The sequence below is a fragment of the Prionailurus viverrinus genome, chromosome B1 (genome assembly GCF_022837055.1).
Source record: "Prionailurus viverrinus isolate Anna chromosome B1, UM_Priviv_1.0, whole genome shotgun sequence".
NCBI classification, from domain to species: domain Eukaryota; kingdom Metazoa; phylum Chordata; class Mammalia; order Carnivora; family Felidae; genus Prionailurus; species Prionailurus viverrinus.
Window position 1 is genome coordinate 136,559,834 of NC_062564.1, and position 13,848 is coordinate 136,573,681.

At 41.9% G+C, this 13,848-nt stretch overlaps 1 protein-coding gene across 8 annotated transcripts in view; it reads left to right on the forward strand.

Moving 5' to 3' along the window:
* WDFY3 (WD repeat and FYVE domain containing 3) overlaps window positions 1–11,578 on the forward strand; it is a 280,210-nt gene extending 268,632 nt beyond the window's left edge. For all 8 annotated transcript variants that reach the window (XM_047855191.1, XM_047855189.1, XM_047855183.1 and 5 more), the window contains 5 exons: window positions 695–791; window positions 3,302–3,625; window positions 4,163–4,274; window positions 4,668–4,865; window positions 8,239–11,578. In XM_047855191.1, the coding sequence (XP_047711147.1) occupies window positions 695–791; window positions 3,302–3,625; window positions 4,163–4,274; window positions 4,668–4,865; window positions 8,239–8,362 (855 nt within the window). In that variant the 3' untranslated portion in view covers window positions 8,363–11,578. The remainder of the gene's footprint in view (window positions 1–694; window positions 792–3,301; window positions 3,626–4,162; window positions 4,275–4,667; window positions 4,866–8,238) is intronic.
* The last annotated feature ends 2,270 nt before the right edge of the window (window positions 11,579–13,848 follow it).

The following is a 13,848-nucleotide window of genomic DNA, read 5'->3' on the forward strand; positions in this document are numbered from 1 at the left end:
CTTTTCGAAGGTTTCTTTGTATGGGACTTCTGCAGAAAATCTAATCCATGGAGTATTTACTTTTACAGTCTTTTCAAATGCTTGGGTTGTTCTGTCTCAGGAGATTTTCCTTTGTACCTCTTTTCTTTAATTGTGCTCTTTGTAAAAGCACAGGGCGGCTGATTGCTGCCCTGTAGTCACAGTCACAGGCTTAGAAAAACGAGGCTCCCAGTCCCCACCACACCACACCCTGCGCCTCAGACAGGCATGCCCCGACATACGCTGTCTCCGTGGCAGTGTTTCACATGACTCCATTCATGAGGCCTTATGGAAAAGCTCCGTGGCCAGATACACTTGGGGATCCTGCTTAGTGCATGCCTTCTTGGAGACCTAGACCATATATTGGTGTGTGTGCAAGGCTCTCCGAGGTTTTTGTAGGAAATAAAATGTGCTTAGTTGAACCATGTTTTTCCAACTTACTTGACCACAGTCCTTTTCCCTCTGCCACGAAACACCCGTTAACATCTCATGGAACCCAGTTCTGGAAGCACCGTGTGTACACAGTCCTCTCCCACATTTTTCAAGATAGAGGGAAATTTAATTATACATAATAATAGAAGATATCCGCTTAACCCCAAGAGCTCATCTTCATCCAATAACATGTAAATTGTTCCCTTAAGCTGCTTAACTTTTTTATTCTCATACTTAAATTCAGTTTTGGCGAATGGAATTTTTGCAAGTTCCTGAAACACCAGCTCCTGAGCCTGTTGAAGTCCTAGAAATGCAGGAAGACTGTCCAGAAGCACAAATAGGTATTCAGTCCTTTTTAATTATCCAATAGTTTTCGTATTTTTTAAAGTCACTCTGCATAAATTTACATTGAACAACATGAACAGTAGCCTGAGGCTGGTGGGGCATTTCTGCCCAAAGCACGACTGCCCCCTAGCGTGTGAAGTCGGAGGGCAGGCGTGCAAACGTTCCTCCAGTTCACTGGGCAGTACTTGGTGTGCTGGTGTCTGTAGTTGGCTTCCTCATCCCATAATAAATATGGTTGCTAGCTTCCCAGAGTACCAAAGGCTTGGACTTTCAGCTCTGAAAATACAAAACAGATCTGGGGGACATAGTGGTGGACAAGTCAGATGGCCCTCAGTCCCAGACCTGTTTTACCCATTGCCTGTCAGGCTCAGTGTGGATGACAGGGTGGCATCGTGTTGGCAAAGTATTCATGGAGGCAGACCAGAATCCCCACTCTTCAGCCCTGCTGAAGAAGGGCTTTTATTCAGACTGAAGCCTGGCACTCTGTACTCTTATTATCTGTGATTTGTGAAACACTTGAAAATTTTCCAAAGGAAGATAGAAATGATTGCTACACAGAATGATTGGAAACAGTGCCGTGAACCCAGGCTGAGATCCGCTTAGGGTTGCTCCATTCCGGAGAGGTTACCCTCCTTTGATTTAGAACGATTGGTTCAAGAGACGTCCTGGAAAGGAGCAGGATTTTAACTTTGACCTTCAGGTTGTCTCCCCATGATTAATTTTTTGTACGCTGGGAGTTCAGCATGCGTTTGATGAAATGAAGGGGTTACTAAGGGGAAAGTCTTATCAGAAAGGCATAAATCACTTCCCTTTGTAAGCCGAAAATAGTTTCTACTTTCATTGCCAGAAAACACATGATCCAGTGGACAGGGCATTTATGATTGTATTACCTTAAAGCATGTAAATTTCTACATAGTCCATTGAAGCTCCATTAAAAAGGTTTTCTGGGTGTTTGGGGGCATAAAAATTCAGTTCAATCCAGTATTTGGGGTTACCTGTTGTGTGTAGACACCAGGTTAAGCAGTCCAAGGAAAAGTGGGTCCTTTCCTTTAACAAAGGTTTTAAATGAGAAAATGAGATGAAGAAGTGAGGTAGAAGGAGGAGGTCTACCTCAGGAAGGAGAAGGTCAAGGTGAAGAAGGAGGTCACATTCAGGAAGGAGAGATACTTCTATCTTCTATGTCTTTGTTTTCAGAGATTCATACTGTGGATAGAGTTTGATAGCATGGCAGAGGGAAGAGCTGCCCACAGGGAAGGATTGACTTGCAACAACTTGGGAGTGGCATGGCATGAGAGCAGTTATCTGGGCAAAAGGGAAGGCAAGCCAGTGTTGCACTGGAAATCAAAGTCATTTCGAAGACTGCTTGTCAAAGAAGACCTTAAAGCTCATAGTTATAAGCCTTTGCAATGAAAAACAAATCACCCAACTTAGCCAACTAGACTACCAGTGTCAGTACAAGGGAGGCAAACTGTCTTGCCAAAAAAAATATGTATAGTGGGCTGGTGCTGCACATTTGTTCTTGCGCTCCTTTTTTTGTAACTCTATATTTTTATTTCTTACAAATTTTCCCTCCAGCGGACTCTATTGCAAGAGAGTAGGGAGTTGGGTTGAGGAAATGCATAACACTGGAAAGAAGGAAAAAACCCACAAAATCTTGGATTAAAGCTTTCGTCGATTATTGATTCATTTAGATTTTCATTTATACTGACTGCTATATGGAAGGAACTGTGCTTGGGGCCCCTTCCCACAAGCTGGCCACTGTCTTATAGAAAGATTATCCAAAAATAATAGTCTGGGGTGAGAATTCAAAGACAAGAGGCATACAGCTGTTCAAGGAATCCACAGGTAACATTGGGAAGCACTGAGATTGGGAAGAGGTGTCTCACAGGGCCAGGGCACATGCGCATTAGCCATGAGGAGGAGTAGGGCTGCTTGGAGAGTGGAGTTCTTGCTGCCCAGCCGAACCTTGCTGGGGAGTGTGTGGCAGGCATTGAGAAATTCACAGAGTCAGGTTTTGGCCAGATTGGTAAAGAATGATTGTCAAGCTAAGAATTTTAGCCAAAGCATTCTTTTGGATTCAGAAATTCTACCTTTTTTTTTTTTTTTCTTTTGCTATATTGAATCTAGCTGAAAATTCTGGGAATTATTTCCTTTTATTCTTTTCCTTTATTTATTTATTTATTTATTTATTTTTTTTGAGAGCGAGAGATAGCAGGGGAGGGGCGAGAGAGGGAGAGAGAAAGAATCCCAAGCAGGCTCCCCTGGCATGGGGCTTACTCTCATGACTGTGAGATCACGACCTGAGCCGAGATCAGGAGACACACGCTGAACCCACTGAGCCACCCAGGTGCCCCTTCTTTTCTTGTTAAACTTACCTGAAAATATCTTGTGTATTATGTCTTAACTGGTAGAGGAAAAATACCAGTGGGACAAAGCTGGATCTGACCACAACGTGTGTGTGTGCGTGTGTGTGTATGTTTTCTAATTCTCCCAATGCATTACCCAGGGCAGGAAGCCCAGGACGAGGACAGCAGTGATTCAGAAGCAGATGAGCAGAGCGCCAGCCAGGATCCCAAGGACACGCCTAGCCAGCCCAGCAGCACCAGCCACCGGCCCCGGGCAGCCTCCTGCAGAGCAACGGCCGTCTGGTGCACTGACAGTGGCTCCGATGACTCCAGGCGCTGGTCTGACCAGCTCAGTCTGGATGAGAAGGATGGCTTCATATTTGTGAACTATTCAGAGGGCCAGGCCAGAGCCCATCTACAGGGGCCCCTTAACCACCCTCACCCCAATCCCATTGAAGTGCGGAATTACAGCAGATTGAAGCCTGGTAAATTGAAGTCTGGTGTCTGTTTCTTGCTCTTTGTGGGGGGTGTGCAGGTTGGTGGAGTGAGGCAGTGGACTCTGGCTGCCCCTGCGCCTGTCCCTGTGACTTCAGCCACTCAGAGACAGCCGTTTAAGTTTCTTATGTGAAATGGACTTTGAGATTCTATTTACTACATGTTGGGCATTTCTTAACACCTGACGCCAAAAATTTCATTCATTCACAAACCATAAAAGCTTTTGAAAATGGTCAAGTTACTCATTACAGATAAATAAATAAAACCGTATTTGCGGGGTTTGCCTGTTACAAGCTTTGCCTGTTAGAGCTCAGGTCCTCAGTTGGAGAAATTCGATCTTCTTGCATTGAAGATCTGCTCATCTCTGCATTTATCTTTTCGAATGAGGTCTTCTCTGACCTGGCCCATTATCGGTGTTAAGCTAGAGTGCTTCACCTTCAAGTTGACGCAGCAGCTACTGGGAAGTGGGACCGTATGTTGTAGCACCCTGACTGCAGTGGGTCATGTCTTGCACTTGTGCACTCCAGGGTACCGGTGGGAACGTCAGCTGGTATTCAGGAGTAAGCTAACTATGCACACGGCCTTTGATCGGAAGGACAACGCACACCCGGCAGAGATCACTGCCCTGGGCGTCTCCAAGTAAGTGCCATTCCCTTCCAGCCGCTCCTCCCCACTGAGTCATTTGCTTAGCCCAGGCCCAGACATCCCAGACCAGTCTGTGGGGAAAAGAGATTTCGTTTGCAGTATCAGATGTTGCTTAAACAGATGAACCAGAAGAAGAAACCTGCCAGCGTGTGGATTTTAAAATCTGTTCTTGGAGGTTACGGCAAGTTTGATCCAGAGAGTTGAGAAGAAAGTGCACATTTGGGGCTCAGTTTTGTTTTTGTCTCTTCATACATGCAGCCCCCACCCCAGCACACACATCCACGGAAAACTGGAGAACCTCAAGAGTGACGGAAAGAGCTTTTCAGCCGCGTGGCTGTGCTGAGGCCTTCCCTGAGGTGACTCCGTGTCGTGTCGTGTCTCCTGTAGGGATCACAGCAGGATCCTCGTTGGCGATAGTCGAGGCCGAGTGTTCAGCTGGTCTGTGAGTGACCAGCCAGGCCGTTCTGCTGCTGACCACTGGGTGAAGGATGAAGGAGGTGACAGCTGTTCGGGCTGCTCCGTGCGGTTCTCTCTCACAGAAAGACGGCACCATTGCAGGAACTGCGGCCAGCTCTTCTGCCAGAAGTAAGATGAGATGTTAATTATGCCCTGCATGGAGCTTCTCTGATTTGCTCCAGGGTCCCTACCCCACAGTGTTGTGTCAGCCTAAACCAGCCTTCACTTTCTCATTTTTTTTTTTTTTTTATCACATTTGTGAAGTGTTTCTGTCATATTGAAAAATAGAGAGGGGCACCTGGGTGGTTCAGCCAATTCAGCATCCAACTCTTGATTTCAGCTCAGGTTATGATCTCACGGTTTGTGAGTTGGAGCCCCGCTTCAGGCTCTGCAGTATCAGTGCAGAGCCTGCTTGGGATTCATTCATTCATTCATTCATTCATTCTCTCTCTCAAAATAAATAAACATTTAAAAAATATGGAAATAATCATTACAAATACGTGGTCCCCCATGACTCAGAATAGAAGTTGCTACTCTTCCATCAGATTTGCATATAAAACATTATGGATGTTCACTCTTACCAATCACACTTCTCCGTGTCTTATACTTTGAGCGCATGTTGTCTCCATAAAAACCACCATGTGTTTTCTGTTTTACATAAATACAGCATACTCTCTGTACCTTCCCTAAACTTCCCTTTTCTTACTCAACATTGTTTTTGAAGTCACTCATGTAAATAACTCTTCTAATATTTTCATTTTAACTGTTGTCCTAGATTTTTTTGTATGGACATACAGAGTTTATCTACTTCCCTTTTGATGGGCCCTTACGGGAACTTTTCCTTTTACCCATACTCTGAACGGCGCTGCAGCTCACATCTGTATAAATGCCCTCTTTATGTGCAGTGGAGTTTCCATAGAGGAGGTACCCCAGGACAGAATGACAGATCGTACACGCGCTCTTGAGCTGCGCTAGGTCTTGCCACATGTCACGCACTCTCCAGGACCGCAGTGCTGGTTGACGCCACCTCAGGCAGGATATGCGGGCTCTCCCAGGTCTCACCCATGCCTGCAGTTGCCATACATTTTCCCTTTTGCCAGGCCAGTAGCCAGCAGAGCTTGGTGGTTTCCACTTGTAGTGCTACTGAAGTGGACCCTTTTTTCATATGCTACAGGGCGTTGGCACTTCCTCTCGGCTGATGTGGCCCATCGTCCTTTTAGGTTTGCTTGGGTTCCCCCCCCCCCCCCCCACTTGAGTTCTTTAGATGTTCTGGGCTCTTTGTCTTTCATTACATCTTGCAGATACCTTCCGCCAGTCTGTGATGTACGTTTTCACTTTATATACGTTTTTTCTTTCACATAAGGGTTTTGTGTTTTTTTTTTAATGCTTATTTATTTTTGAGAGACAGAACACTAGCGGGAGAGGGGCAGAGAGAGAAGAAAACACAGAATCCGAAGCAGGCTCCAGGCTCTGAGCTGTTAGCACACAGCCCTATACGGGGCCCGACCTCACGAACCACGAAATCGTGACCTAAACTGAAGTCAGAAGCTTAACTGACTGGGCCACCCAGGGAGTGTCTCATAAGTTTTAATTTTGTTGTAATCACATTTATTACTTTTTGTGATTTTTCCTTTTTTTGTGGCTTAAGAAAGCTTTCCCTGTCTTGAAACCATAAAGACAGCCTTGGTTATTTTCTTCTAAAAGTTTTGGGGTTTTGTTTTTCATGCTTAGGGTTTTAGATCCAAATACATTTGGAATATACTTGGAGGTATGGTGTGTAGTGGGGATCTTTCTCATCTCCAGTTGTCCCCCCATAGTTGATTTGGATGCCATTTATGGGGTCCCATCTATGGGGTCCCATCTATGCATGTACAGTCCCATCTATGCATGCACTGGGGTCCCATCTATGCATGTACAGTTCTCACTTTACATGACAGAAAAGGATCCTGTAGGCAGAAGTCTCTAAGGCTTACATTGTTTTACTGTAGAAATACTTTCACAGAAACCACGGACTGGATAATTGTTTTTGAGCCAGTTACTGAAAAGGCGGTGGTCTTTGGGTTTACACTGACCAAATGCTCACTGGGTTACTGTCCATTCTGTCATCTCAGGCAAGTTACTAACCCTCTCTGAGCATATTTTTCATCTGTAAAAATGTGGATAATTCTACCTCTCCTCGTAGAGGTGTTGAGAGAATTCAGTGAAATCATGTGCATGAGTTTTGCGAAACACCAAGTGTGGAGTCTGGCAATACAGGTGTTCAGTAAAAGATGTTATTATAGTTTTTTTTTGTTTTGGTTTGGTTTTTTTGTTTTTATTTTCCAAATTAATACCTTAAGCCTTTTTCTTGGGAAGTCTGATTCAAGATCAAGTAGCCACAATGTCGGTGCCAGCCATTATTCCTTATGGGACTTTCTATGAGATTGGCAGAGGATTCTGTCTTGTGGCTCTGTGCTTTGAGAAGCACACTCTATAAAACCTAGTAATCTAGGAATTTGTGGTAGTCAACACCCCATTTGTACACTGGCACACATTGTTCTTTGAAGTGTTTAATTTTCAAAATATTGTTTAAAGGTAGGTAGTTCTTTAAATTTTCCATTGCTATCAGATGTTAGATGGAGGTTTTATTTGAACAACCAGCTAACAGTGATTGATTATGATAGAGCAGGCATGGAAGGAAGAGCTGTCTGGCCGGGGCCTAGCGCTTCTGAGTGTCTCCTCAAAGTCCAGGAACAGCCCTTTAAACTCCTAACGCTGGTGGCACTTCAGTTATTCCCTGGACACCTTTACTGGTAGATTAATGGATGAAATACAGTTCTCTATTTCAGTCTTGTGAAAAGGCAAGCTTAGAGTGATTAAATGCCACATCCAAGGTCATACCCTGCTTTATTCCAGGAATAGGAATACTTTTTAAAGAATTTGAACACCTCGTAAGTAGAGTCTTCTTCAAGGAATTCTGTCAGGATAAACAGAAAATGAGAACAATTGGACTAGACAGAAAAGCCAAACTACTGTTCAAGAAATGACTGAGGAGTGGATCACGGGGTGTTTAAAAGCCCAAAGGAACTTGATAGTGACGTAAGAGTCTTTTAAAACGAGTAGTAAATCTTCTGCCACGAGAAAAAAGGCAAGCTCCAAGTAAAGACACGGGCTTCCCTCCTAAGTTCATAGGGCGTGAGAACCAGTCGCACAGGAAGAATGACCTCACAGCTGGTTAGACCCCTTGGCTTCACCCTGTAGGAAAATCTTAACTTTAAAAAAAAAAAGGAAATTCTCTCCAGTCAAGCATATAGCTTTTCTTGGTTCAATATTACTTTTCTTCATAGATGGAAACAAATAATATGGCAGGTTGTTTTGGTCCTGGGTCAACCACACGACACAAACCAGTGGGTCTTTGGCTTTATAGCACAGGCTTTCTGTTCAGTTCTTAAGTTTGTATTTCTCAATGCCGTGATCAACCACGGAGAGTACCTGTAACTACTTGATTTTGCCTTTCCCTTAGGTGCAGTCGGTTTCAGTCAGAAATCAAACGCTTGAAAATCTCATCCCCGGTGCGCGTGTGTCAGAACTGTTACTACAATTTACAGCATGAGAGGGGTTCAGAGGATGGGCCTCGGAATTGTTGAAGATTCAACAAGCCGATTGCAGACCGCGGTCCGTAGACCCCCTTCCCGATTCCTGGCACGGCTCACAGCTCAGAAGGCATCAGAACAGTCTCCGTTTACGCCTCTCTTCATGCCACGTGTTTGAAGCGTTGAATTCAAAGGGATCAGTGAACAAGCGGGTGTAGAGTGCAGTAATGGGGCAGACACTGTTCGGGTGAACAGCACAAGAAGAACAGAAGGTGGTTCCTAGGAGCGACTCTTCCAATATCCGATTCTCCCTGTTACCAGTAGCTGTCTCCAAGAGAAAATCCTCACATATTAACTGTCTTTTCTTGCGTCTCATTTTTATAGATCTACTCATCCTTATTTGGAAAAACCACCACCAACAACAAAAAAAAAGGCTTTTAGAAAATGGTTGTAAATCTGACTTCTTTGCAAGTAACTGTGTATATTGTAAATAGGTATAAAGGCCTTTTTTTCTAAATAAGGACTTAACTGTCTGTAACATGAGACTTCAAACTAAACCACTAACTCAGTGAACTACTTACTTACGGTTTGTCTGACATCTCTCACAAATTAATTATAAATATGTTTTTTAAATCCTCAAAGACATTATCTGTGGTCTTTTTTCCCTTCTTTCAAACCCAGCCTCTGTGCCCGATGTCCTTTCTTTCAAGTTGCCCACAGTATCTCCACTTAAACTAGGCTAGTAACCAAAATAATGTGGACCTTCTTTAGGAAACAGTGTGGGAGAATAAGAGTCCTGCCATGAGATAGCCTGGAAATAGCTGGGCATCTTGCACCTGGCCGTGTGCCACCTCAGTGTTGTTCCAGTGTCCTAAGGCCCCTTGTAAACTTCTGTCCGGACTGCTGTGTGGCCATAGCATAACTCCGTAGCATTGCATAGCGGTCGGTGGTCACGTGATTGATGCAATGCAGGAAACAGCCCTGCCTCAACTAATGGAAATATTTTTGCATGTAACCCAAATTAGCTTCTCTTGCATAGAACATAATAAGTATGTGTCTTTGGTGACACTAATGTTCTACTATAGCTTATTTTCAAAAAAGGGTAAAACATGAAAAAAGTGTACAGAATTAACGTATAAACCTTGTTGTAAAACTGGATCATGTCAGAACTGCTTATAATTAACCTTAACCATTTAATGCCATCTACCTGAAAACAGTGAGATTTATACTGTATCAATGTCTATTTTTTTGTTTTTGCTATGAATATAATTACAGTATTTTAATATTTAGTTATTTAATTTGTTCTACTAGTTGGATACAGAACACACAAATCCAGGGAGACTAAAGCTGGTTGGGGCTAAGCGAGAAGTTTAGTTTACAGACAAAAAGGCTTTGGTGGTGGGATTTTTTTAAATGTGTGTTATGTACATATATATATGTGTATATATATATAAAACAAATGAAACAACTAATCTAGATTTTAACATTTTCAGATATTTAGTGATAATATTATGAACAATTCTAAAAGCCCTGTGATTTGAAAAAAAAATGTAGAATTATTTATGGCCCAAGCAAGGAAGGACAGACCTTCACATGCTCATGGAGGTATCATACAAAGGACAGTGGCTCTGGCTTTCCCAACTTTTCATCTGTAGGCCCTGGTGACAGGCACACTTATGCACTAAAATGCACATATATGCACATGCATTCAAAAATAGGCATTGGTACAATAGTAACCTTGTACCTAATGGGCTGAAACCAGCTTAAGAACAAATTTGTTCTTCCTAATAACTAGGTCTCCAAGAGAAAATATAAAGGCTGCTTTAGTGCCTTATGCTTACTAAATTTAAACCTTTATTTACCTAGGTTTGAGCCTACAGTCTATTTATGATTACATATCAAAATCGATTAATACACTTCCATTTCTAAAAGTTCAAATACACTTGTTAATAAAAGGATTATCGGCATTAATACTTTCACTTGAAGAAAAGTTGTGTTGTTTTCCTTCCTGTCTTACTCCCCTCCCCCACACCCCTCCCTGCCCACCATCTTACTCCAATTCTAATAAATAATGCTGGATGTTCAACAGTGGCAGGAATTGTGCCATCACGTAACCGTGGGCTTCGCCCCTGTCCGGCCCTATAGATGAGTTGTAGCAGTGTTATTCTACACTTTTTAAAAGAAGCGTCCTCCTCGTGTCTATGAACCATGTTTACCCCAAACCCAATGGCAGAGGTGTTCTTTAAAGACTTGAATATATGAATGTGTGTATGTAGTTACTTAAAGGTTATTCCTCTATGTACTATGAAGTTATATGGGATGAACACTTTTAAACTTTCCGACACAACTTCCATAACTAGAAGGTGGAAACCAAAACCCTCATGATAGTATTTCCTCTGGCAGCTGGTGCTGTGGGCAACTGTTTTATTCGGTGGACTTTCTTTTCTTTTTGCTTTCTAATGCAGAACTCACAAACCACTCACATGCAAGTACACTCACATACATCAACTAATCGTTTCTCTGGATGTCTTTCTGTGTTCCATGTAAATTTGTTTACCGACGCATATTCTCAGCATGTACATCCACCTTTGTGTGGCCTGTATTCTTTCTCTGAGAGTACCTCACAGGGCCCTGCCTGATCGTTGTAGCTCATTTGTTCATTCATCCATTTATCCATCCACCCATTTATTCTAACGTCTGTGTATAGTGTGCAACTGTAATGTCATGCTTCTGAAGAGGAAAATAGCTGCCCATAGCAGCCATCCGTCTGGATAATAGCAAAACCCTCTAGATAAGTTATTTTGCACTTTCTTATGTATAAAGTTGGTAGAAACTTATTTTTGCTTTGTATCATTTAAATACATTTTGTTTTGGTAAATGAACTGTGTATAAACTATTTATGCCGTTAAAACTGTTTTTAGAAAGTATTTTTAATTTCAGCAAGTTTGGTTACTTGTTGCATGACTATTAACACAGCTGACTTTTTGTGTCAGTGCAATGTATATTTTTTTGTCCTGTTATTAACTTGTAAGCCCTAGTAATGGCCAATTATTTGTACAGCAACAGAAGTAAATTGAAGATACTGGCTAAGACTGGATTGATTGTGGACGTTTGTACTATACTGCAGAATCCAATATCTGTTCTTTGGTGGTTATGTAAAAGGCCTGAAGATTTACTATCTAGTGTGCAATCTGTGATAACTGAATGTTCATTGTATATCTGTCTCTGATGCAAAAAGGTAGAGTAACACAATTACAATACATGATTAAATGCAGTAGTCCAGGTACTTTTTTTTTTCATTTCAAATAAATACCTACTATTTACCACCCAAAGAAAAAAAAGTTGTTTTTAAGCCAGTTTATTCAGGGAAGGAAAAACAAAACAGAAGGCAATTAAGTCCCTCAACTTTGTATAGTTCTTTTCTAGTCGTGAATCTATCTTTCAGAAGCTCTTGCTTACAGAAATGCTTGTTGTGAGGGTCTGGTTCAAGCTCTGGTTTGATCCGTCCTTAAATGCTTTCTGCATTGAGCTTCCCAATTGTGCTGGCTTCCTGGGGCTGATGAGTGTGTGTGGATGGCCGCAGAGAGAGGCAAGTGACTTCTGGAGACATGCGTACAAACTTGAATGGACCCAGGGACAAAGTCTGCATCGTGTAGTTTTGGCTCTTTTTTACTGAGCCTTATTCTGTCTCCATCACATTAGGAAAAGTAAGCAACAGTAAATCATCTGTCTCCTCTCCCTACCATATTCGTATCAGGAATATTTTGGTATCCTGCCCTTTTTGTAGAAGCACAGCATCTACTGTCATAAGCTAGTCTTTACATTTCGGTCTTCAAGAGTTAAGGACTCACAAATCCATTCCTTTGGCCACTGTCTTACTTAGTTTTAAAACTGCCTTCCCAATAAAGAAGACTATAGAAAACACTTTTTAAATGTATATAGGCTACATTAGCAACTTTATGTTTCCTCTTTCTGAAGATAACTAACAAAATCCCAGTTCAATTGAATCTTGAACAGCAGTGTCCCAAACTTGAGGATATAGTGCCTATTACAAATGCCACCTCAGTGCAACTCCTTTTAGAGGCAAAGATATCGGAAGGCCGAGAACTTCTAAGACAACAGCCGCTTAGAGAAAACAGGGTAGTTACCATTTCTTTAATGCAATATTCCTAGTTCTAGTGAACTCAAGAAGATGAGCAGTGCTGAAATTCTTCGGGGCTTAAAGAACAAACGTGCAAATGATCGCTAAGTCCCGCATCTGCTGTTTGCCTCTCCTCTTTGATAAAATTACATCTGCACCCATCATTTTAGCCTGTTTGGAGCATCGAAGAGGAACCAGGCCAACAGAATAGGTCTAGCGTTGGCTTAGTCTTTTTTGCTTTATCGCTGTTCTCATCTTCCCCACCCATTGCAAAGCTCTTTTTTATTTATTGTTCCTTTTGACTTTTGCTAGAAATGGCACCAAGCCGAGCTGCCACACTGAGAGCCAGCCTGGTGTTTTGGAGAGCCTGGAGGTAGGAGTGGAGAGTTGGAGGCTGCAGTGGTTCCCCAGCCTGTGAACTTGAGAAGCCCCTGTTGAAGTGCCCTCAGTGCATCAGGTTTTCCTGTGTCCATGGCTACCTGTGAGGAGGGAGGGGTCAAGATAGTGCTTCCTCAACTTTACGGTTGTAGGGCATTTTGATCCTTAAAAACCATGAAGGACCCTAACGTTTCTGTTTATGTGGTTTGCATCAATCAATAGTATTGTATTAGAAATCAAAATAGATTTTAAAAATATATGTATTAATTCATTTATAAGTAATGATAATAAAAGTAATAAAATGATAAAAAGTAATAAAATATAATGATAAAACCATTATACATTTCAATTGGGGGGGGGAACCTAAACCAAAAAAAAAAAAAATTTAGTGAAGAGTGGAACTGTTTATTACAATTAGCAAATTTCTTTAATGTCTGGCTTACTTAAACACAGGTGGATTCTCAAATCTGCGTCTACATTCAATCTTGTGATACTTCATTTTGGTTGAAGCATATGAGGAAAATCCAGCCTCACACAGGTATGTGGAGAAGGGGGATTCTTAATAGCCTCTCCAGATTATTGTTTTTTAAAGATAATAGTTTGTTTCTTAAAAGCTTGATGACTCTATGGCGTCTGGAACTACATCAGTGAACTTTTGATACTTTGTTACTTTAAAGGCCATTGGTCCATCTGGCATTGTGACTCCATCTTTTTTTACCCACGCATCCATCATTTAGAAAATACTGGTTCACGGATGTACCGAACTACATGACTGCTACTACTGAAATGTGTGTAGATCTTCTAAGTATTTGACATATTGCACTACAAAATACATTTTAAAAATCATTTATAATATCAAAGTATCACAAGCAGTCTCTAAGGAAATTCTAAGTCGAACTCACATAGTGGATACAAGTTTTCTAAAAGTAGAACTTTTGCTTAAAACCTAAAATTTTATCATTGGTGACAGTTTGCTGTTTTCTTTGAAAAAACAGGGTCACTTTGTTAATTTCAAGAACAT